The following is a 21984-nucleotide window of genomic DNA, read 5'->3' on the forward strand; positions in this document are numbered from 1 at the left end:
ACTGCTGGATGGGCCAGATGAATTAAATTGCCCGTGGTGTCCCTGGATGATTTAGACAGGAGTATTTCCCTCTTTCTGTTAAGATAGGAAAGGCTGCAGATTTAGCTTCTCTCAGGTCTTGTTTCAGAGTGTTACAATGCTCTCACCTTTTTTACCAGTAGGCAGACGTGATGGCCTTGGATAGAACGACTGTACATTGATGCACACGAATCAACGCGTTCCACAACTATAAAGAAAGCAGGAGTTTTCATTTAGTGGGACAACTTTTAATAGAAGGTTTGCTTCCTGTGAAGAGGAACTACTGCTTTGCCAGGCCTCAGGGAACAGAAGCTTCTACTGAGTGAGGGGAGGAGGAAGTCAGGGTTAAGATGATGTACGTGCCTGGCTCCTCCTGGCTCCTATCTGGGATATTTCACAATAACGAGGTTAGTCATTTGTCTTTTAAGTAAGCTGCAAATGTTTTGTGGCAAAAATGCTGATCAGAATGTAGATCTCTTCCCCAGAAATACTTACAGTGAGGCAACGTCTAATGCATACACCAGAGCATGATGAAACAGCCATTCATTTTGCTTCATCCAGTACTTGTTTTTTAATTAGTAAGTCCAAACTTGAATAGCTCCCGCTCTCCCTTACTGAAACGAAGCATTGGGGAAAGAGGTAGGCTGAAGCACTGATGATCAAATACACCCTCCAGAGAACAGTTACAGCCCTAACTATAAGCAAGCTGCTCCCGTGATACCTGCCACGTGCCTCGCTGGACTGGAGGAAAGCCACAGGGACAGAAGGAGAGTTCATTTTGAAGAACACTGCATGCTTTGAGGATATCAATGTATTACAAAACTGGAAAAAACTCCTCTCCCCAATTTATTTAATCTAGGCATCACCTGCTTGTCATTGTTGAGGCCACAGTGTTGCACTTGCCAAGCACAGCAGAAATTTTAGAATACGGAATTTTGCAGAAGGTTCTGCATCAAGGAAGACTCACCTGAAAAATGATGATGAAAACAGATCTTTGCCAGTAGATGTTGGAAAGAAATGCTAATTCCATCTACTTTGATAGAACTCATGTGCAGATCTCCAGACTCTAGGAGCTTGGCAAAAGCATCACTGCAAAACAGGAAGGAAAGTAAACACTTGTACTAGAAATTCAAGTGAAATCTGCCACATTAGCCCCATGCAGACCTCAAGACATCTCAGGATGCAGAACTCCAAGTACTACCAAGCTCTAGGAAAATGGGTTTACAGCAAATACGGGAACCACACTCCAGACTCCACTGGACTACCCTATGACCTCAACCAGAGCTACTTCCACACGACCTCTGCCAGCCTAGAGGGCATACAGCGCCTTCTTCAGAATCACTTGAAAGAAGTTGCTGGACATATTTTAATAGTCAAACATTACACAAGATAACTGAACTGTAACCAAAGCAATCACAAGCAGCCACAGTCAAAAGCATGCTGCGTATCTTGCAGAGATGGCCTGCAGCCAAAGCTCAGCTTCACATGGGTGGCAAAAGCACCAATGTTGTGCTCCCTAAATGGCACTTACCTATAGCAAGGCGTCGTGATCAAGTATGAAGCGCAACTGAAGTGCAATTTGAAATCTAGTTTTTCATGGGTTGAACCTTCATCATTCTGCAACAGGTCAAAGGAAAGGAGATGAAAGGGAGCCCCGAGGCAGCAAGAGGAGGCACCACCCCCACCTACCAAACAGGCACTGACGAAGACTTTAGGGCTCAATTCCCTTTGATAGACCCTGGCTGGGCCTGAAGGATCAGTCCGAGGACGACCATCACATTACAACATCAGGCCACTCAGAGAAAAGATTTGGGCACCTAGGTTGAAACATACACCTAGAGCAGATAAGGGATACAACTGGAGGGATCTGGCTGCATTTTTGATTGCACTCTGCTGAAATATATTGAGCAGACTGAATTTAAACTAACAACTGGAAGATGTGGTTTTACAGTTCACTATTTCCCAAGCAAAATAATAAATCAGTATCTCCCAGATTCTTAGGTACTGAAAACAGGACTAGTATACTATTTTTAAGAAACCCTTAAAATAGAGATAATGGCTGACTCAGAAGTAGCCACAACTGTCTCCATTCACTTCCTTTGAGCTGTTCACACAGCTCCTTCATTTATAACTTTACTGAAATAAGATTAGAAACCCACATAGTCTTATACAGGTTGATACTTATTAAACAATGCCTTTGGCTAACCTCACTCTTGTTCTGGGTTTCCATCCTTACTAACTGTATCTAATTCTTATTACTATTTTTCCAGCCTTGTACCACGTAGCAGTGTCCACCTGATCTTTGAATAACTGAGATCAGAAGAAACAGACTCTGGGTTGCAACTCTCAGTAGTTGGTTGACCTCCTCTCCCCAGCAGATGCACCACTGCAGTGATTTTCTAGCTGACAATGTGGCATATGTTTCAGGCTGCATTGCTCACACACTGCCAGGAATGACAATTTAGGACATGCTTACGCAGTATTCGGGACACTCTTTGCACAACATGTCATGTAAAAATACTTCTCACATCACAGAATGGGCTGGTGCAGCGGAGATGAAATGATGCCTAAAAAAAGCTCGAAAGCAGTGCTTTCCACCCAAGTCAAGCTCCCTTATGCAGTTCCAAAGGAAGCAGAAGCACAGAGTTTAAAGCTGCACTTACTTTGACTATAAAGGACAGTGTTCCTTTTAACTTCTGAGCCATAACAATACTCTGAAGTGTAAACACAAACTGGGCTTCATTAGAGATTCCTAGCATGAAGAGAGGAGAAGGAGAAGTCAGGTCAGAAAATGTTTCCATAGCTAAGTAATGGTTAGAATAAACTGATCAGTAGCAGCTAAGCTTTACGTACTGACTGTTTTTGAACCAAGTTTGAAATTTTCCATGTAACTGGAAGAGAGTTACATGCACAATTCCTGTTGTGAATTAACAGTGTACAGCACTTAGCTCTTGGGTCTCTGAAAAGCAGCGATAGCTGGCATTTGGTAGAGATTGTTGAGTGAGTGCCTGGGCAAAATATGTCACAGTGGCAATATATTTAAACTGTTTGTATAACAAAAATATTCAGCTTTCCAAGTAGTTTTCAGAACTAATTTGAATTCTAATGTTTCTATGTTTTTCTTTTGATATACAAGTCTGTGTCAAGAACTGCCTTATATAGAATAAAAAAATTCCCCCCCTGCTTTTCATGGGGGATCAAAATACACCCTGAAGCCACTAAATCCCAGAAGACTTCTGTGAGCTGTTTCAGTACTCATATTAACTCTTTGGCGAAGGAAGTGAAATTCAAAGTAGTTTAGCAATTCGACTGTACTACTGTACTATGTAGGAAGCCATTATCCTTCGTCTCCATGTCTAATATTTCTTAAGGGCTCAGCTCCCCATCCAAATAAGTGCACACTTATCACAAACTTTCACTACCTATGGCCTCTGCCATTAAAATGGTGGAACAATAGCTCGAGAATAAATCCAGAGCAGATTCTAACGGTTCATGAACCTATGACTTTGTTTCATTTTAAATCTCATAGCAAACTCCTCATGAATTTTGCATTCCTGTAGTTGGCGATGCTGGCACGTTCAAAGGCGTGCCAGCCTGCAGTCACCTGGAAGAGGAACTCAGACATTCGGACTCCCAGCCCTACATTATAGGCTTTGCTCCTGCTGTACAGAACCACCTGCGTTTATAGCCATACTGCAAGAAGGCTTATCCTCTCCAGTGAACTGTGTGAAAGCCCAGTGAACACCCAGGCAGAGGGACATGTCTTTCTGGAAAAGAGCAAGTAGCAAGAAGTTCAAACAATTCTTTCCACAGGAGGGCAGTGCAGGACTAGACATACTCCAAGAACCCTGTGCAAAGCTGCGCATACCAGGGGGTAGCTGGAAGGGCACAGGTATCCCATCATGTACTGATGATCCTTCTGGTCGGAGCATTTTAGTGTTGAGAGAGTCCAGGACATTTAGTTCCATGCTCTTAAGGAAGCTAGTGCTTTTGTTCTCAAAGATAACAGAGACTGTAACTTGACTATCATTCTGGAGGTTTCCTTGAATATCGTAGGTCTGCAAACGAAGAAAAAAAGAAATCCATGGGAAAGATTCAGAAACTTCAAACAGCAGAGCACCAGAACAGAACATCAGACTAAAGCAAGCTTCAAAAAGAAGGTAATTTGGTACAGCTATAGAATAACGAAAAGCACACTGGTGATCAGCTCCACAGTACTGCTAAGTAGTGGGAAAATACCAGCTTAAAAACTTGTTAAGTGGGACATCCAAAGGAATGGAAACGGAGCTTTGTTATGTTTCTACCTCCTGGGATTTATACAGTTCTTCAGTTAAATGTTATCTACATGAAGTCACTATACTATCCCCAGGGTAGCCCCTCTTTTCTTAGAGAACACAAGGAGAGAAGACATCTGGATTTGAATGCCAAAAAACTCACCATTTTAATGTATGGGTTTTCAGCAAGAAGGCGGTAACTGGACATAGGCTGAAAAACAAGAAAGAAATCACAGTCGCAATGTAACTAATTTCTCTGAAAAGAGCTGTCATTCTCCTTCCTCCCAAAACAGTTTAGCTCCTGCCTTTTCCCCAAGGCAAGCGCTGCCAGTGCACAGCTACTCACTGGTAGTGGTTCATCATCTAGTGTTCCATTCTGCACCGACTCTGTTGTCTCCTCCTCGCTGTGATGACTCTTCTTTTTTGATTTCTTTTTATCCTTTGATTTCTCTTCTTTCTCTTTCTTGTGCTTTTTCTTCTTATGCTTGGAGGATTTCTACCAAGAAGAACAAGAAACTACAACAAACCCTTAAAGAAACCCTGTATTTCCAGCCATTACATCATGACCTCTCTGCCAGTCTTTCAACTCTAGACTCTCACTCTATGCAGCCTTCTGGATGACTGAACAAAGTTTCCTACTACTGCAGAAACCTGAAACAGAGCTCCCATTCCTTAAACCCCAATCGTCTTTCTGTGTTGAGTCCCAGTAAACCCTTGCTCCCCGCTCAGATGACAATGCCTTAACCCAAAGCAGCCTGGGATCAGCAGAAGGCCCAATCTCTTCAACCGTTTGGAAGCTCAGCTTTAAGACTGCTACCTCAAGGAACAACCAAACCTCTTACTATGAAGTGTTTAGAGCTCCTCAAGGATGTAGCATTCCACTGCTGCCTATTTGCAGGTGGTTACTACACTGAACCTTGTGATTCTTGTGTGTGTCTTTTTAAGGAATGAGACACTAGGAGAATATGGCTAAGGGTATCAGCAACTTAAACTACTTACCTTTCCTTCATCATCCTCCTCCTCCTCCTCATGTCGCTCTTTCCTTTCTTCCTTTTTTACCTCTTGAGGTTCAGCCACAACAGCAGCACCCACTTCAGGCTCGCTCTGAGTAGATTAGCAGAAGGATTATGACACTAAGGGAACGCAGTTGGAACAACTGAATCCCACACCAAAAGAAATCTTAACAGTGACGCTCCCCCCCACATTAACTGTTATTTCAAGAATTACATTAGACTAACATGGTATCAAGCCTTTCATTTTATGCCTCTGAAACCCAGCAAATATGATCACCTGAGGACAAGATACAAAAGATTTCCTCCAAGGAATCCATCCCCTTATATTTCCTGTCTCTTCCCCTAAAACGTCCCATCAAAATTCACGAGACTTTTTCTTTCAGACTGTGTCTCTCATGTCTATTAATATTGCTAGTGTCTAGCTCACACTAGGAAATAAAGCCATTCACTAATAATACAATATTAAAACCCACCAATAATATTAAAATCCACCACGCCTGTAGCTGCATCTGTATTTCTATCCATTGATCTGCACAGCAGAATGAGCTCAAAACCTCCCATTACAGTGTCTGTAAACTGGGGAGATAAAATGTCATTGCTTCATAGCAATAAGTCGAGGAGATGAAGCCTATCTTTCCCTTCTCTCCTGCAGCATGACAAAGCACTCGTATCGCAGCTAAGATGCAATCATAAGAAAAAGTTTCCTGTGATGTGGTAAGATGTCTACCTGTGGCTGGGTAGTGGAAGCAGGCAGTGGAGCAGTGGAGAGCCAGAAATCCAATTCTTCCCCCTGAATTTAAAGAGAAAACAAAACCATTATGGTTTGTTTTGATACCATTCTTTAAAAAAAAAAATATTAATCAATTAAATTAAAACCTTAAGTTTTCATGGAAATGCATCTCTCCAGAATGCTCACACAGAGATGCTGCAATACATTTGGGAGCAAATAGTTCAAGAAGCTTAACTTCAGCCTTTGAGCACACTTCCAAACCCGGACATAGCTGACAGTAACGCAAATTACCCTACGTATCACAGTATCTACAGGCATTCAAAGCACATGAGCTGCATCTTAGAGGAAACCTGCATCTCGCAGAGTGGTTAACAAGAAGGATACTTCAAGTCTTCAGAGTAACTGACAACTAATGTCAGGTTTTATAACTGAAAGATTCTGAAGTATACAGGGGACAGGATGTAGAACACAAGTGAGTTCCAGATATTTTGCTAAAGAGTTCCCCGTTTTAAGAACAGACAAAATATCAGTAAGCTCAGCTTCCAAATTAGATCTGGAAGATCTGCTGTGTAGGTTGCAGTAAGCTGAATTCCGTTACCTTATGAGGCTAAGTAAATGTTTTTATTAAGAGAAGTCTTTAAACACCTGCTCTTATGGTTGTAAAAGTGTAAGGAAATAAAGGTTTGAAAACATTCAGCTGTTTGAATCATAAAATACAACTGTTCTAAGCAACAAACAAAACACAGCAATAAGTGTGGCCCATAACAGCAATTTCTAAAATAATGCAAGTCTTGGAGAATTACCTTTTTTTCTTCTTCCTCCTCTACTACCTTTTTCTCTTTCTCTTTCTTCTTCCCTTTCTCTTTCTCTTTTTCTTTGTGTTTCTTTTCCTTCTTTTTGGGTTTCTTGCTCTTCTTCTCTACTAAGGGAGCTTCTGAGTCTGGTGACTTCATGGTCTCAACATTTCTGTGTCTCTGCACTGGCAGCTTCTCACTGTCTGCTAAGGGTCTTAAAAATAGAGAGACCATTACCCTTCTGCAAACAGTCTCCCTTAGCTCAGATTATCTGCTGGACGTCCAGACAAGGTATGCTTTGTTTTTAAAGAGCTGGGCCCCAAAATCTTAAATCAGCACATACTTCTGTACCTGAAGTTTATTTATGTAACTGCAGACACTGCCCTCGTGGATTAGAAGTTAATAGAAACAATCTGAAGGTGACTGAGAGCCAAGCTCTTGCTGACACCTGATCACTCTTAGAAGTGGTAACTACAGACCTGCAGGCTGAGTAACACCTACAGAAGAATACATACACATAGCATTACGCTGCATTTCTGTGGAACCACTCTCAAAGGAAAAGCAAAAATGTGAAACAGTAGGAAGCATTTGCAACAGTGTGGAAATTCAAGCAGTGGAATGATAGCATAGCTCAAACAGCCCTTGAAGGGCGTGTTTTTTGTTGTTATTGATGAATAGATCTCTCCCATTGGAAATTATTTTAACCAAGAAATTGTTTCATTTTGGAAGTTTACGCTATGAATCTGTACTCTACCATTACATTTTAAAAGTTGTGTTTAATTTCAGACACTTGTTTCCAAAAAGCATGAGCAGTAGTTCAGATTTACACTATATCCCAAATCCATTACTTGGGAAAAAACCACCACAGAAATTTCTCCATTCTTGTCAAATATCATCCAGAAATCAGTGAGACGTTCACTGATGACCTCTTTTTCTATTTCTACAGCTTTTACTTAACATTAATTTTCATGTTTGAGCAGCAAACACCAGTTCAGGAAGATTTCTCACGGCCTCACCCGCCTTAATTTATTTTGCTTATATTGCATGAAGAACCAGACCCAATTCATTTTTTACTTTGAAACAGACACTGTAAGGGCAAGATGGACCTCATCTGTGTGAACAGTAAACAGATCTCATCTTTCAGCTATTTCACATATACCTGTACAGGAACAGGGATCAGTGCTGAAAATCAACGATGAAACAGACTCACACAAATTTGAGGGTCAACACTTTCAATAGTTTCACCACCCTTCAAGTATTTACCCTGTCCACTGAAATCAACCAACCTGACAAAGAAGGTCAACCACTTGGCAATATATTCTTACCTGGAAGGCTTCCCTGAAACCAGACTGCATGTGAGCGTGACACAGACATAGCAGTGCAAGCACAGAAAGAAAGAGAGAGGACAGAGACATGAGAAAACGTGACAGAAGAGCACACTGACTCTCATGAAATGGAAAGAGAATGGATGGAAACAATACAAAAATCCAAAGATGCCTCCTGGAGCACAGCACTCAAACTGCTCTGCTCACTGTTTTCCATGCTGTTGAAGCTTGTCATGCAAATATGCAGACTACAGTCAGAAATTAATTTCCTTTTATACATTTGTCCCCTGCAGACTCAGAGGAATGTGACCAGCTCATGAAAAAAGGAAGTTTTTCAGAAACCGTTCTTTCACTTTTTAAAAACGCTACATCACTGTTTTGCAAGGTACTGAGGGGCCAAACCCCTACAGATTTGAGAATTGCAGAGAAGGGCACAGACTTTAAAGTTGAGTATCAGAGCGAGAGTGATACTACCCATGTACACATGTGCCTGCACAGTCTTCAAAACCTTACAGAAGGCATCCATGGACCATAAATCAGCAATTATTTTTAGCATGGTGATTTTGTAAAACAGCAACTAAAAAAAAAAAATCTCCATGTGCAATACTTAACAGCCCACTGCTAATTACCACGTGGCATGCAGGGATTCAGAGTCTGCTGCACTGCAGCCTGCGGTGCTAGTACTGTAAACAACTCCACTAGCTGAATGCGGACCAGACTCTGGTCAAAGTTCTAATATGATTGAGTGAACTTCGTATCATAACAACATTTTTCAACAGTGGAACCACACTGAATGTCCACAGGGCAATGGGGATGCTACAAACTGGCCGTTACTGGTCAAACGATCACAATGCAGAGCATACATGCGTGGCACGCATTGCCATGTGTACAGTGGTTCCGAGATGAACACAGATGAATGCAGGCCACACTCGGTGCCAATGCAGGTTAGATCAGAGAGAGACTGGTAAACCCAAAAGCTCAGACTCTCTCACATCTGATCCCAGCTACACTGCTTCTGCTTTCAGACTCCATTCAGTCACACAAAATGATTCCCCTGCCCCTCCCCAAACCCCCGCTACTTCAGCAGCTTAGCTTTTATCATCTATGCTGCAGTGGGAACCCAAGCCTGGATGATCACCTAAGGTTACATCCAAGACACGGTGAAAGACTTAGTCTTTTCACCTAGTGGACTGCAGATAGTGCCTTTGCCTGTTTAGCCCCAGACTTGCCCTCATGCATTCTGATTAGCAATTAAGTAAATTCACATACAAAACTCTCACTTACTTATCTAGATCTATATCAAGTGCCTTATATGGATCATTGGGATCTTTGTCATCTTCATCACTGGGCAAAGCGTTCTGCAGGAGAGATAAAGAGACCATCCACTGAAGAAGCAAACCACAGGCAATTTCGAAACTAAAGCTTTACATCGCCCAAACCAGTTTAAGATCGTTAACCCTGGAACAGGCCAGCTTGCAGTCAGACAAAGTTATAGGAACAATGCGCTTTAATGCAGCGTCTAGTTACAAGATTAATTTAGAACAGAAAACCATTCTTCATAAACTGCAGGATTTGAATTGCTGCTGTTCGGTTTTGATTAAAGGAAATTTTAGGAACAAATACAGATTACATCATTAGCATGCGCAATTAATTATAATCAGCTGCAAACCTGCTGACTAGACAGCAAGTTAATGTCAAAGTGAAGCAGCAGAGCATAACAAATCAATTGACTATTTGGACAGCGTTACTTTTATAGCAGAGATGCATATTGTTTGTTTCGTTGGGGTTTGTGTTGGTTTTTTTTTTTTTTTTAATGGCTTCAGTGGCAATTTTTGTCTTCTTGTGCACAAAAAGACAATCGTTTCTCCCCCTGCAAAGAACAGCCTAGGACCATCTCAATCAGTCATTTCTTAATCAGCTTAGCAAGAACTCAGAGCTCTTGAACTGCAACGATACTGACTGGCTGGCAATTCTTGGGGAAAAATCTCTCAAGAAGAGCACACAGATAAACCCCACAACTCAGACCACCAACCATAGCAACTGACCTCTGGCATCTCTTCTGTTATGATATCGACATGGTGAGCTGGAGCAATATCCTCCTCACTCTCCGTGTGCAGAGAGTTATGGCGATGATGTTTACCTCTCTTCTCCTTTTTCTGTTTTTTCTTTTTCTTGTCTTTCTCCAGTTTCTGTTTATGTCTTCGCTCTTCTTCCAGTTTCACATACTGGTCGGACATAGGCATTCCTGCGGAGGAAGCCAGACTGCTTTCAGGCTACAGTCCACATGGACATTGATCGCCGAAACAGTATGTTAGGAGTGAACCTTGCTTCTAGCTTCTCAGAATTAGAAGGATCAACACCTCTCTATGCTTCCATATCACCTCAGGTACAGCCCCTCTAGGACCAGCTTTACTACCACACTCCCTCTCTCCAGAAATAGGACAGAGCTGTATCCTGCTCCCCAATTCTTGTCCACGTGAACTGGATTACAAAGAGTATCTAAACATCGATATTTTAAGTAGAATTGGTGCTATTGCTGTACTAACTGACAACTTTCCACACTTTTGGAAAAAACTTTGTTATGTAAGCCTTAAATATTTGCACTTAGAAGTGATCACTTGCAATGTACTGCACTTTATCAAGAGCTTTTCAGTTGCTATATCAAACCACTCATTAGATATACAACTACCTTTTGATTTTTGAAACAAGATATTAAAATATTATCTCTACCATCACACTCCACTTAATGTCTCCTGATCACCTTCATCAGCCCTTTAAAACATTCCAAAAGTGACTGTTTCCTACACAGAACAGTGGTTAGTTTGCATGTTACAGACTTGGCTGCGCAATATACTTAATCACAGAATTACTTCTCATACTGTCTTGAGAGGAACTGCACTCGGACTGCAAAGTACTATTTTCAAACACATGTAAGTTAAGGACATATATTTAAGAGCCTAATGAAAGGATGCTCCTTGCCCTTAAAAACCTAAAGGAGGAATTCCTAAGAAGGAATTACTTTCACTTAACTGCATTTCTGTAATTTTAAAGATTAGCTGCACTTACCTGGAACTTTTAAGGGGACAGAAAGGTCGATCTGGACCACAGGTATATGTTCCACACCTGGAGTGTCTTGGTATCGCTGGGAAAATGAAAATTTATTACATTCTGAGCACTGCCAGATACAAATCTATATAAATAGACACATTTCAAAACATCAAGCAGTTTAATCCTTTAAGTGAACATTTTAAAGGACAGGAATGGAATAGCTCAGTACTAAATCCTGTGTGGTAGCAGAGTGTATTTTAAAGCCAGCTGATAATTATTATAAAAGACCCTACTTTTAGCTACAGTTTTTTAACCCTGCTACTGCCCTGAAGAAGGCTTGTTGCAATGCTCTGAAGAATTTTTGGTTTGTGTTTTATTGCTAATAACTTACCACTTTAAAAGATAAATTTTGAGATTTGAGTTGAGGAAAATGGGGCAGTCCTTAGGATATACAGGGAATAAAGGAGGTTCTTTCCCTGAAAAAGGTGTTAAGAAGAGACCACAACAACCTTTTGATCCATAAAACACACTGCATGTTCAAGAGGAGCATGTTCAAGGTTCACTCTCTCTCCATTGCTCTTAATGAAGTGCCTGGCAGTCTGAACCCTTCCATCACCCAGAGCTGGGACAAACTACCTGAATGGGAATTTGTGACACAAGGGCATGGAGAAGAAGTATTTCTCCATGGCTTTTAGAAAGTCCTTGCTAAAATATAAACACTGGGCTTTCCATGACAAGTTAATCCAGATTGTTCCAAACTACTCTGTAATGGGAGCTGTGACAATTGCCACTTTCTTATTTCTAAACTGGAGGTCCACCAGAGAGTCACAGAAAGCTGGCTGCTCTTGTGATATTAGGTCATTTGTGAGTTTCTCAACACAAACAAGACTTACAAAAATAGTTGTAGGTAGCCACTCCAGTTGGCACACTACTAAGTGATCAGAACTGCAGTGGAAATAATCCAAGTGTCCCAGAGGGAAGCTGCAGCTCTGACATTCAGCGAGCCTTCACACAATTATATGAGAGGCCAGCAACAGATTTTAATTCAGACTCACTCACCTTCTGCGGGGAAGGAGAGCTTTTAATATAAAATGGGTTGTTTGCCTGTTCTTGTTTCCGGGCTTCTCGACGCTGAAAACAAAAGAGTTATTTGTAGTTAGAATGTTTGTTTATAAGCAGAGAGAGATAAAAAGCAGCAAACTGCAAAATGGAATCTCCCTGAATTTTTGGAACCATGCATAACTACTTGCAAAAAGAGTATAGCATAGTAGCCTGAGTATGATACACCAGTTTTGAGTTACAAGACTTACTGGAATGTAACTACAAGTACTGTTACTACTATAACTAATATTCCTTAGAACATCCTTTTTTTGCCTTTTAATTCTAGACTAGAGAGAGTAACTTCTGAAGACCAGATTTTGATGGCAATTAAAATGTTTCTATTTTCATTTTTGCAAAGAGAGGAAGAAGTGAAAATTCTTATCAATAAGTTTTCTCTAGGGGAAAAAAAAAGGTCAGAAGCAAGAAAGGTGGTATCACTACTGAGAACAGTCACACTAGAGTAATTCATAAAAGCTGCTGAAGTCCATGAGCAAAGATGCTGCTTCTTTCTCTGCTGATAGAGAGCACACAGAATAACAGAAGTACACCAGTGGAGGAGGCGTGTAAAAAACCAAATAGCTGCAGAGCTCAGCACAAGTGTCCATCCTCAAGACCCCGTACTTCGAAGTGAACTGCACTAGACACTACAGTTTACAGGTCAGATTTTTACAAGCGCTCAAAACTCCTAACAAGGGCCAAGTTTTTATGGTATCTTGCTTCCACTTGGACAAGATAGGCAAGCTAGACTTCCAAGAGAACTTTATATTGGATGTATTCCACAACACGTAAAAAAATACCTGTATTTTGTTCACATCAAATAATCAGATTTCCTGAGCTGTAGAGAGCAGAATGGCTCCCTGGCTACATGGAGAATCCACAACAGCTCCAACTGCTGTAGTAGCACCTATAACATTACTACTGAATTATGTAGGGAAAAGCATTTTAACATTCACTCACTCTGGCCAGTTCCTCTTCATCTATTTCTGGCTGTCTATGTCTGGAATGCCTTTGCTCCTCATCATGAAAAATTGTTTTGGGCTTTTCATCTTCAGACTCACTGTCTGATGGAGGTTCATTGATCCAGGCATCAAGGTCCAAGCTGGTAAGAATTGCAGGAAGCAAACAAATAGCTTGACTCAGTACCCCTGAGTATTTCACTGTTTCTCATCATATGCTTAGCTTTACTATTTAAGCATTTAAAAGTTTAAATAAGGCTTTAAGAGAGAGAGAAGGAACCTTACCCCTCTGGAACTGGTACTTTCTTCTGTGCTTTAGGAGCTACAGGGTTCAGCTCACCAGCAAACAGGGCTATTACTTCCTCAGCTACAGGTACCTCTTTTATTTGTAGCTTCTGAATATATTTTATTAGCTGCAAGATGCAAGAAGCCTAAAAACAAACGCAGTAATTTCAGAATTAATATTAACAAACTGAACCAAAAAAATAATGGCAATGAATGTCAGCAGAAGATAACTGTTCTACTCCACTAAAGGAATTAAGGGAAGCAGCATAACTGCAGGTTTAGAGCAAATGTAAAAAAACCCATGTTAACCCTCTCTTCTAGCTGTGTCCTTATGTGCTTGCATAATTTTAAAATTAAATTGTTTTGAGTTAAATTCTTGCAAGCAGTCTTCAGAGGTGGTATCGAACTGGAATAAGATCTGGGCCTGGACATGAAAGGTCACCACTATTCCCAGTCCTCTAGTTCTAGAGCTTCTCTTTCACCGAGTTACACAAAGTACAGAATAAACGCGCCACTCCATTGATAACAATGGCTTATATAAAATGTGCACGTCCACAGAAAATTACATATATGCTCCAAGACAAATGAGAGACTTTGTACGATAAATTCCAAAGTAATTTTGTTCTCTTACCCTCTCCTGAACTTCTAGATCTGCACTCTGTACAAACTGAGGCAAACGCTCAATCATCAGCTGTGTAATTTCCTGAGCTGCTTCCTTTTCCCCAGATTGCTCTTTCTGCTGTAGGATGGATGCATAGAGCTTCACCATGTTCTGGACATAAACTGCCTGGATGTGGCCTGGTAGAGTCGTAACTTTAGGCCTCAACATTGCTTCTAAAGTTTGGTTTGCTTCCTCGAGGTGTCTATAAAGACAGAGTGGACAGATGAAAGACAGCAATTGAGAAATTTCAACATTTCATCAGTCTTCATGGAGAAGAGTTTTTCAGAAACCTCAGTTGCAGTACAAAGTGCTGCAGAAAGACAGGACAGACTACAAATACATAATCATTTGCTCTCTGTGTATTTTCCCCTTCCAAATTACAGTAGTAACATGGCACAGAAGACTTTACAGCTTTCTCCTTTTACAGAAGGGGAGGGACACCTCTATTTCCACCTTTACAAGTTTAGTATTCTTTTCATCAACTAAGCATTGCACTTTTAAGTGCCAACTCCATTGGCATTCTGGATTGAGCAGCCCAGCTACCTTCCTGCCATTCTGTACTTCACCACTCGCATCAATGAGGTTGTATTTCCCAGTCATTTACTGAACAAAAATAAAATCTACTAGGCAATGCTTAATACACAGAAAAGAATGCAGATCATAACACTTGTTTGAATAAATCTCATGCTCTTATTCAAAATTGTCTGCTCGCAACTAAGTGGAAGATGCACAAAAAAGTTACTGGTCCATTACGAATGGAAAGCTAAAGTTCTTTCAAAGTAAAGATATGATCAAACTGAAAAAGGAGAGTATGTTCTCTTGCTTCTTAATCTACAATTTTCTTTGCAGAACTTTTTTAATTAGGTGAAGATTTGATCTGTATCAGTGTTCACTAAAAATATCACACCTACTATACGGATTTAAACTGGAACCAGTGTTCAGAGTGGCAATTACAAGAAGAGATACCAAACCAGATGATAAAAGGAGACTACAGTATCATGGCCTGTCCAACTTACCAAAATGAAAGCTAGGTAAGCATGTGTATATGCACACACAACTGAGAGACAAAAACATCTGTTTGAGCTAAGACACTGTTGGCACAAGAACTTTGAAAACTGTGCTACTGTGGGTACAGATAAGTTTTTAGCCAAAAATAAGATTACTTCTAATTCTCAGAAAGATTAGGTTCTGCAAAAACCTTTCAACAAGGGCAAAACAGGGAGGAGAGCAAAAACTAATTCAGTCAAACATGGTGATTGGACATTTTCCCTATGATATAAGTGGGGTTAGACCTTAATGGTTAAGGAGTTCCTTCAATGTCTTAAGATCTTACTGCTTATACCCACAACTACGCCTTCCTGCATGAGTGGGCAGGACTACAGAGATAAGAAAAAAGACCAGATATTCAAAATGAAGAATCCATCTTGGCTAGAAACAGCCAAGGAGTCTTATGGGGTGAGGGAGTGGGAAAGCAGCAATCATTTTGTTAGCTTTAGGGTGCATATTCTGAACTATCCTTCTCTCAAAAATACTTTTCAGTGACCTGAATCTTTGTCCAAAAGAAGTCGCTCAAAGCACATCAGGCTTTCTGTTTGCACTTACTCAGAGAACTCCCCACATATCCAAGCAGCAGCATAAAGCACCTCACAGATCCCATTTCTCTGGGTGTTGCTGGCTATGAGATGAGCATTGTCCAGAAGCATGGCCATTTGAGAAACTGCAAATTTACGAATAGCTTTAACTCTGATAGCTACATCTAACATCTGAGCTGCTATAAGATGCCCATGTCGTGTGCCTTCCAACCGGGTCAGCTCCACCAAGATGCTTATGTACCTACAAAAAGTGAAAGGGATGCAATTTTATCAGCAGACAATCATGCATTACCATTGCTGACGATCGCAAAGTTGACACATAAAAACACTGACCATTCAAAGTTGGTGATATATTGATAATTGGACTGACTACAAATATCTATGATTTTGGTCAGCAGCTCATCCCGGTATGTTGTCCCTTCTGCTTTATCCACGTGAATCATCAGCTTCTTCACTATCTCCATCAAGTTCTTCTTCGATACCTGTTAAAGAGTTATTGAAGGGTTGAACCAAAACTAAGCCAGTTCCCATACTGTCAAGTCCTTCCAATTCCATTAAAGCAGCTGCTAGCTCTTGCTACCACATGGATCCGTGTCATGGGTTAACAAGAAATCAGAACCACCTCTCTAGGTCCCAGCTTCAGTCACAACTGAAAAAGGAACCCGTTTTTTTTCTTTTCCAATGCTGTTATTAAAGCAGAGTCACAAGTATACAAGACCATGCTGTGGGAGAGCTAAGAATCAGAGTTACTAGCAGCAATACAGAAATCCAGGAGAAAGTGAATCCTGTACTTCTGCCAGAGTAGCAAATTTAATAGTTTAAAACATTTTTGCTTCTAAACAAATTTAAGAGTCATTAACATCCAACAGAATTGTAGCATTTCAAAATATAGCTGTATTAACTTGCTCTGGAAACTTATTTGTCTAAATAAAGCTCCCAAAATATTCAGTAAATATCGCCAGCCGTTGTGACTCGCTGCTTCCAGCTATGATCTCTCCTCGATAGGTACATGTTAAAGACACCACTAACAATGTACGTAATCGTATTTCTACCATCAGTCATTACACATCGCTCTTCCTCAAAGGCAGGGTTGAGCAAAATGATAGACTCTTTCTCCTAGGTTATCTTTTGATTAAAGACATACCAAGCAGAATTTAACCTCCAGGAACTAAGAACGAACTCCAATTCTCTTTGCAACAACATTAAAACCGCTGTCCTGATCAACTGTTAATGAAGTTATTCTTATCTCATGAGGAGTACCAGACAAAAGTTGTCCTCCTTACTTTTCACCTTCTCCTCTAAATAGGAAGCTATGAGACATATCTATCACGACCCCTTTGTGCATACGTGGGAGGGCACAGACTCTTAAGTGAAAGGCACTTTACTATATAGATCATAACCACAGCCCTTTCAGAGATCAAATGTTGTCACTACAAGGTTGCCCCTGTAGCCTATGCCCATTTTATAAACTGTCCTGCACAGCTGCAGAATGCATGCACAAAACTGGTGGCACGCAGGACGCCAAACAGAATGAGATTCTGTACATGTCATTAAAAGGCATAACGAAATTTACAATGAGGGGCAAATTTGATGATAAAGCGGCTTAAAGCTGTCTTCTCCTGTTGTTTCAGAGTACTCCAGACTGTTTCCCAGGCTTTGCATAACTTACGTCAACCTGAGCTATGGTGTGCTCTAACACGGACTGCAACTCAGACCCGCACACACCTATCCGAATATGCCTACTGTCCACTTTAAACCTAGACTAAGGATAGGAGGAGCAGCTAAGGCTTAGGCATTAGAAAAACAGCCTTCTGGGTGACTTCCATAGTGCCTGAACTCAGAAACTCCTTCCAGTCTGAATTGAAGTTTTTAAAGCCCTCTCATGCTGTGCCAGATCTTTTACTTGTCGTAAGTACCAGAAAAGATATGGGAGTTGTTATCACAAGACTACTGGGGAGACAGGAAGAGAAAGTTGAATGTTTTTCTTAAACATCAGCCTCCTAAAGGGTCACAGGGGCTGGAGAGGAAAGGAGATACATATAGAAACATACCATGCCATATAGGAGATCTAAAGCTCTAAGTCGGATAGACTCATCTTTGTCATCCAAACATTGGAGAATGAGATCCTTGTGAGATTGAACTGATTTAGGATGCGTTTTCAGGATTTTGGACATAGCTAACAGTCCCAGGTATTTCACTGTGAAAGACAAAATAAAACTTCTTTTCAAATATAGAAACACTGTTTTGTGTTGAGCATGAAATCTTAATACTGAGTGCTTCTACTGAAACCAGCTTTAATACACTCAAAAATCTATGATGAGGAAGACAACTTTTGAGAAACAGTGTATCACAGATTACAGTCTAATTTCATAATCTCATATACAGGCACATAATTACATACATATTCTTCATTTCAGTCTTCTTGTACCTCAAGTTTTATCATTGATTTATATAGAAACTATGGGTTTTGAGAACAGGCATCCTAGGACGAACACAGCTTTAAAAGCACTAACAGGACTGGTGTATTAAGTAGCAGCCTTGTTCTCAATGGGAAAAATTCATGCGGCAGGAAAAAGGTTTACACAAAAAAAGGATTTGCCACTGTTCTTTGTAGTCACTAAAATAAGTTACACTACAGAATACCCCTCACTACTTTCCAAGCAGCAAGTTTATAAAAAGGAAAAACCCAGAGCACGGAAAGAGAAGTGTTTTAGATTTACAAGGCCACAAAGAGCAGTAATAAATAATCTCCTTTGTTTTTAAAAACTCCTTATAAGAAGTGCTCACTATCAAAAATTATCTCCACGTTTAAAAACCCAGCAATTGTTTACAATGTACACTACAACACTGAACAAGCTGTTTGGAGAAACAGCTCATTGCTCTAGGACTGCTGCAATTTCTCCCCAGTGGTTGGTTGCTAAAAGCTTCCATGAAGACAAGCAACATACTTACAGTTCTGGTCAGAATCTTCTATCAATATCCTTAACTTCTGAACACAAAGCTGGAAAAAAAGATCACGCCATGCTTATTACAAGCCTTAAAAGTCATAATTATAATAACTCTTCATGAAGTTCATTCAATACACAAGGAAGCATTCTGACCAAGACCTGGGGCCTCTAGTAAGAGGGTCTAGTTGCACTAACAGATTTCAAAACAAGAGGAACCTCTGTATGATTGTATTGATAGTAGCAGCTGAATAAGAGAGTTAGGAAAACTCTAAATGAGAAGGATCTGCATTTTAGAGCAAAGGAAATAAGAGAATTTATATAGGAAATATTTTAGTCTGTAGGATTCCCCCTGAGTGAGCACGCTTCAGGGAGCTATTGCTTTAACTTTTGGCAGAGGAACACAACCCAATTTCTCCATGGCACTTGGTATTACACAGTAGAGCAGAACAAATAACCCCCACCAAAACCCAGAGCTGTACCTGGATGCTAGCGCTGTGATTAGGCATCCCAGAGGACAGAGAGATCAAAACTAAAATACAGAGGCACAAATTTCAGTTAGTATTTCTGTGTTCTGAATGAATGCAACAACACAACACCTAAAGGTCAAGAGCTAGCTCAGCTCACAAGGAAAGATGCCAGTTTATTTTGTTGTTGGTCTGTTTGCTTGGACTTTTGGGGGGTCTGGGGGGAGGAGAGAAGGTTGTGACACAAACTATAGTTTCATATACCTTAACAGTAATAATAGTAGGGCAGGGAAAAAAAAAAGTGTAAAGGTAGGAACTGCTGGAACAGCCAGGTCAAAGCTGCTTTTCGTTACACTTTCATTAAGGTTTACTTTACTGTAATAAAGTAAAGCATATCACATAGCAGTCAAGACTGCGCATATGACATCAGCTACTGTATAGCTGAATTTTTAAGTGTGCACTTCCCTAATGTAACGAGATGCAGCATTGGATCCTAGAGTTTAATGTAATTAGATTGGAACTTTAATCAAGCCAGCAAGAGACTCGAGGAACAAATCAGGTCCCATCGTTGATTATATTGGACATTTGTAAAATTCTGGTAGCACACTACCTCACAGCAGAAAACGGGGCGTTATCTTGTTAACTGCTGCTGTCATACAGCATGTCCATGCCGACACCAACTCTTACTGAGCAAAGTCACACATGCTGACCTTAGTGACTAATAAATATATTGGCATTTTGCTCTCCATATTCCTGCTGAGCTACATTTCAGAGAAGGCGTGTTGGACGCTATCATTTTGGGTCACGCAAAGAGCTGGCAGGTGCAAGGTGCTGCTCTAACACAGGCACCAGCTTCACATCTCATTTTCTGAATTTGAGTTCTACATTACAGTCCCTGAGGTGTCTTGGGTGTGTGAATTTCCCTTTGATGCACAGAATTATCCTATTGTATCTCAGTGAATCCACAACAGAATTAACTTCTGTGTTTTTTTCCCCCCCTCATCATAATGTCATCTCACATTTCCCTGAAGGAATGAACAAATACAAAGTGAGTGACAGATCACCCTTTCCTCTTTGAACTGACCCAGTACAGGAAGTTCCTGCATCATTATCCAAACTACCCACAAGAAACAGGCTTATGGCCAAGCTGTGGATATCAATAACCCTCCACATTATGATAGGGAAAGTGCCAAGTCTGAGCTGGAATACAGTGTTATCCCTTTTTGCCTTTGTTTCTCTCTCCATCCCCATTATGGAGTTCACATCCCTTCCCCAGAAACTGAAACTGTAAATCAATGATTCCAATTACCTCCTTTAAGGAATTACACCAAGTTTTTAAGCTGTGAAATTGTAGAATTAAAAAATAAGTCTGCCCCTTCCTCACATAAGAAAACTTTGTCAGAGTTTCCATGAGGCACTGGTTGTTTTTTAATTCTATTGCTGCTGGCATATTTTGTAGTTCTAGCAACATTTAGGAGCTTGCACATAAATAATCACTCATTGTTCGTACTTTGTTCAGCCTTTAGCAAATATGACGTAGCTGTAGTAACTTAGCCTCACTGACAACAAAGGATTTCAGTTACAGTTACACAGTAACACAAATCAAAAGTTTGCCAGGTGACTTATTTCAGTTATAAATTACATTAAGTTAAAAAAAAAGGTTTACAGATGGTGTTAATTGATGACAAAGTTCATCATGTTTTTTTCTAGGTTACAAATTTCAGTTCTCACCTGCTATTACTGTGTTCACACATTCATATAAGAGAGACATGGCTGAGGTGCTGAAACAGAAATCAAGTATTTTAAATAAGGAATAAAACGGGCACATTTTGAAGAGTTGTCAGCAATATCTTGGAGCTAGTTAACACCTTTAATTACACAAAAAATTGCCAGTATTCTGTTCCATATACCTTCGAACTAGATGAAATGATTCTCACTTAAAAACTGTGGGGGGGAGGAAGGGCTACTGAATGTTTAAAGAAAAAAACCAAACAACAAATCTTCTCAGAGAAGAAGCAAGTAACAGCACTGTAACACAAGGAATGAGGAAGGAAGTGGTTACTCAAAACCCCAGTACCAGTTACAGAGCACTGAAGCAACCTTGTCCAACGATCAAATCAAATCCTCTGCCCAAGGTCAAAAATTCACGATAGAGCAGGCAGATAGAGGACTTCAAGTCTCTCTCTCTCTCCAAAGCAAACGAGTCATGCACAAACAGCAGACTCTTCTGGCATGCAGGTACACACTTGCTCATCTCTATAACTGAGCAACCCATTTTCAATGTCTCATTTCCCCCTAAACTTGACGTTTGCCAGTTGAGCACGCATACAGTGCAATCCTGAGGATTTCAAAGGTACTTACAAATCCTGACCTACACAAGAGGGAAACCCAGCAAACCTCGCAAGTAACAAAGGAGCAGACTCCAGAAGCAAGGTCTGCAAAGGTAATGAGCAAACAACTCTGAAGGCTGCAGTTAGAAGTGATACCGTGAAGGTCACTCAGCATACCGTATATGTGACTCTAGTACGCTCAGAACAACCTTTTTTGCTCCCTGTGCCGTTCGTGGTGGATGGCAGGCTGGTTTGCCTTATGCATAAGTGATATGAAATCCAAAATGACTGAGACCAAACCAAACAGCATTAAGTCCTCACAAATAATAAAATGAATGACTAATGTGGGAGTTGGGGAGAGAAGGAAGAGGAAGGATTGAAGACATACTGTCCATCTTCCTGCTTTTTCTGGTGAAGTACTGTTTCTGGTGAATTTGTATGTATT

At 40.5% G+C, this 21984-nt stretch overlaps 1 protein-coding gene across 1 annotated transcript in view; it reads right to left on the minus strand.

Moving 5' to 3' along the window:
* The window catches only part of AP3D1 (adaptor related protein complex 3 subunit delta 1), a 45895-nt gene that overhangs the window by 2406 nt on the left and 21505 nt on the right, over positions 1 to 21984 (minus strand). Inside the window, exons 9-31 of the mRNA XM_075524622.1 lie at positions 20941 to 20990; positions 19225 to 19274; positions 18750 to 18798; positions 17849 to 17994; positions 16131 to 16279; positions 15808 to 16038; positions 14176 to 14407; positions 13545 to 13690; positions 13261 to 13402; positions 12262 to 12333; positions 11221 to 11296; positions 10200 to 10399; positions 9439 to 9512; positions 6839 to 7043; positions 6033 to 6095; positions 5292 to 5396; positions 4639 to 4788; positions 4456 to 4503; positions 3887 to 4076; positions 2682 to 2770; positions 1550 to 1635; positions 986 to 1107; positions 147 to 226 (exon numbers count right to left, since the gene is read on the minus strand). Coding sequence (XP_075380737.1) covers positions 147 to 226; positions 986 to 1107; positions 1550 to 1635; positions 2682 to 2770; positions 3887 to 4076; positions 4456 to 4503; positions 4639 to 4788; positions 5292 to 5396; positions 6033 to 6095; positions 6839 to 7043; positions 9439 to 9512; positions 10200 to 10399; positions 11221 to 11296; positions 12262 to 12333; positions 13261 to 13402; positions 13545 to 13690; positions 14176 to 14407; positions 15808 to 16038; positions 16131 to 16279; positions 17849 to 17994; positions 18750 to 18798; positions 19225 to 19274; positions 20941 to 20990 — 2755 coding nt within the window. The remainder of the gene's footprint in view (positions 1 to 146; positions 227 to 985; positions 1108 to 1549; positions 1636 to 2681; positions 2771 to 3886; positions 4077 to 4455; positions 4504 to 4638; positions 4789 to 5291; positions 5397 to 6032; positions 6096 to 6838; positions 7044 to 9438; positions 9513 to 10199; positions 10400 to 11220; positions 11297 to 12261; positions 12334 to 13260; positions 13403 to 13544; positions 13691 to 14175; positions 14408 to 15807; positions 16039 to 16130; positions 16280 to 17848; positions 17995 to 18749; positions 18799 to 19224; positions 19275 to 20940; positions 20991 to 21984) is intronic.

This window comes from Mycteria americana, chromosome 24, assembly GCF_035582795.1.
Source record: "Mycteria americana isolate JAX WOST 10 ecotype Jacksonville Zoo and Gardens chromosome 24, USCA_MyAme_1.0, whole genome shotgun sequence".
Lineage (NCBI taxonomy): Eukaryota > Metazoa > Chordata > Aves > Ciconiiformes > Ciconiidae > Mycteria > Mycteria americana.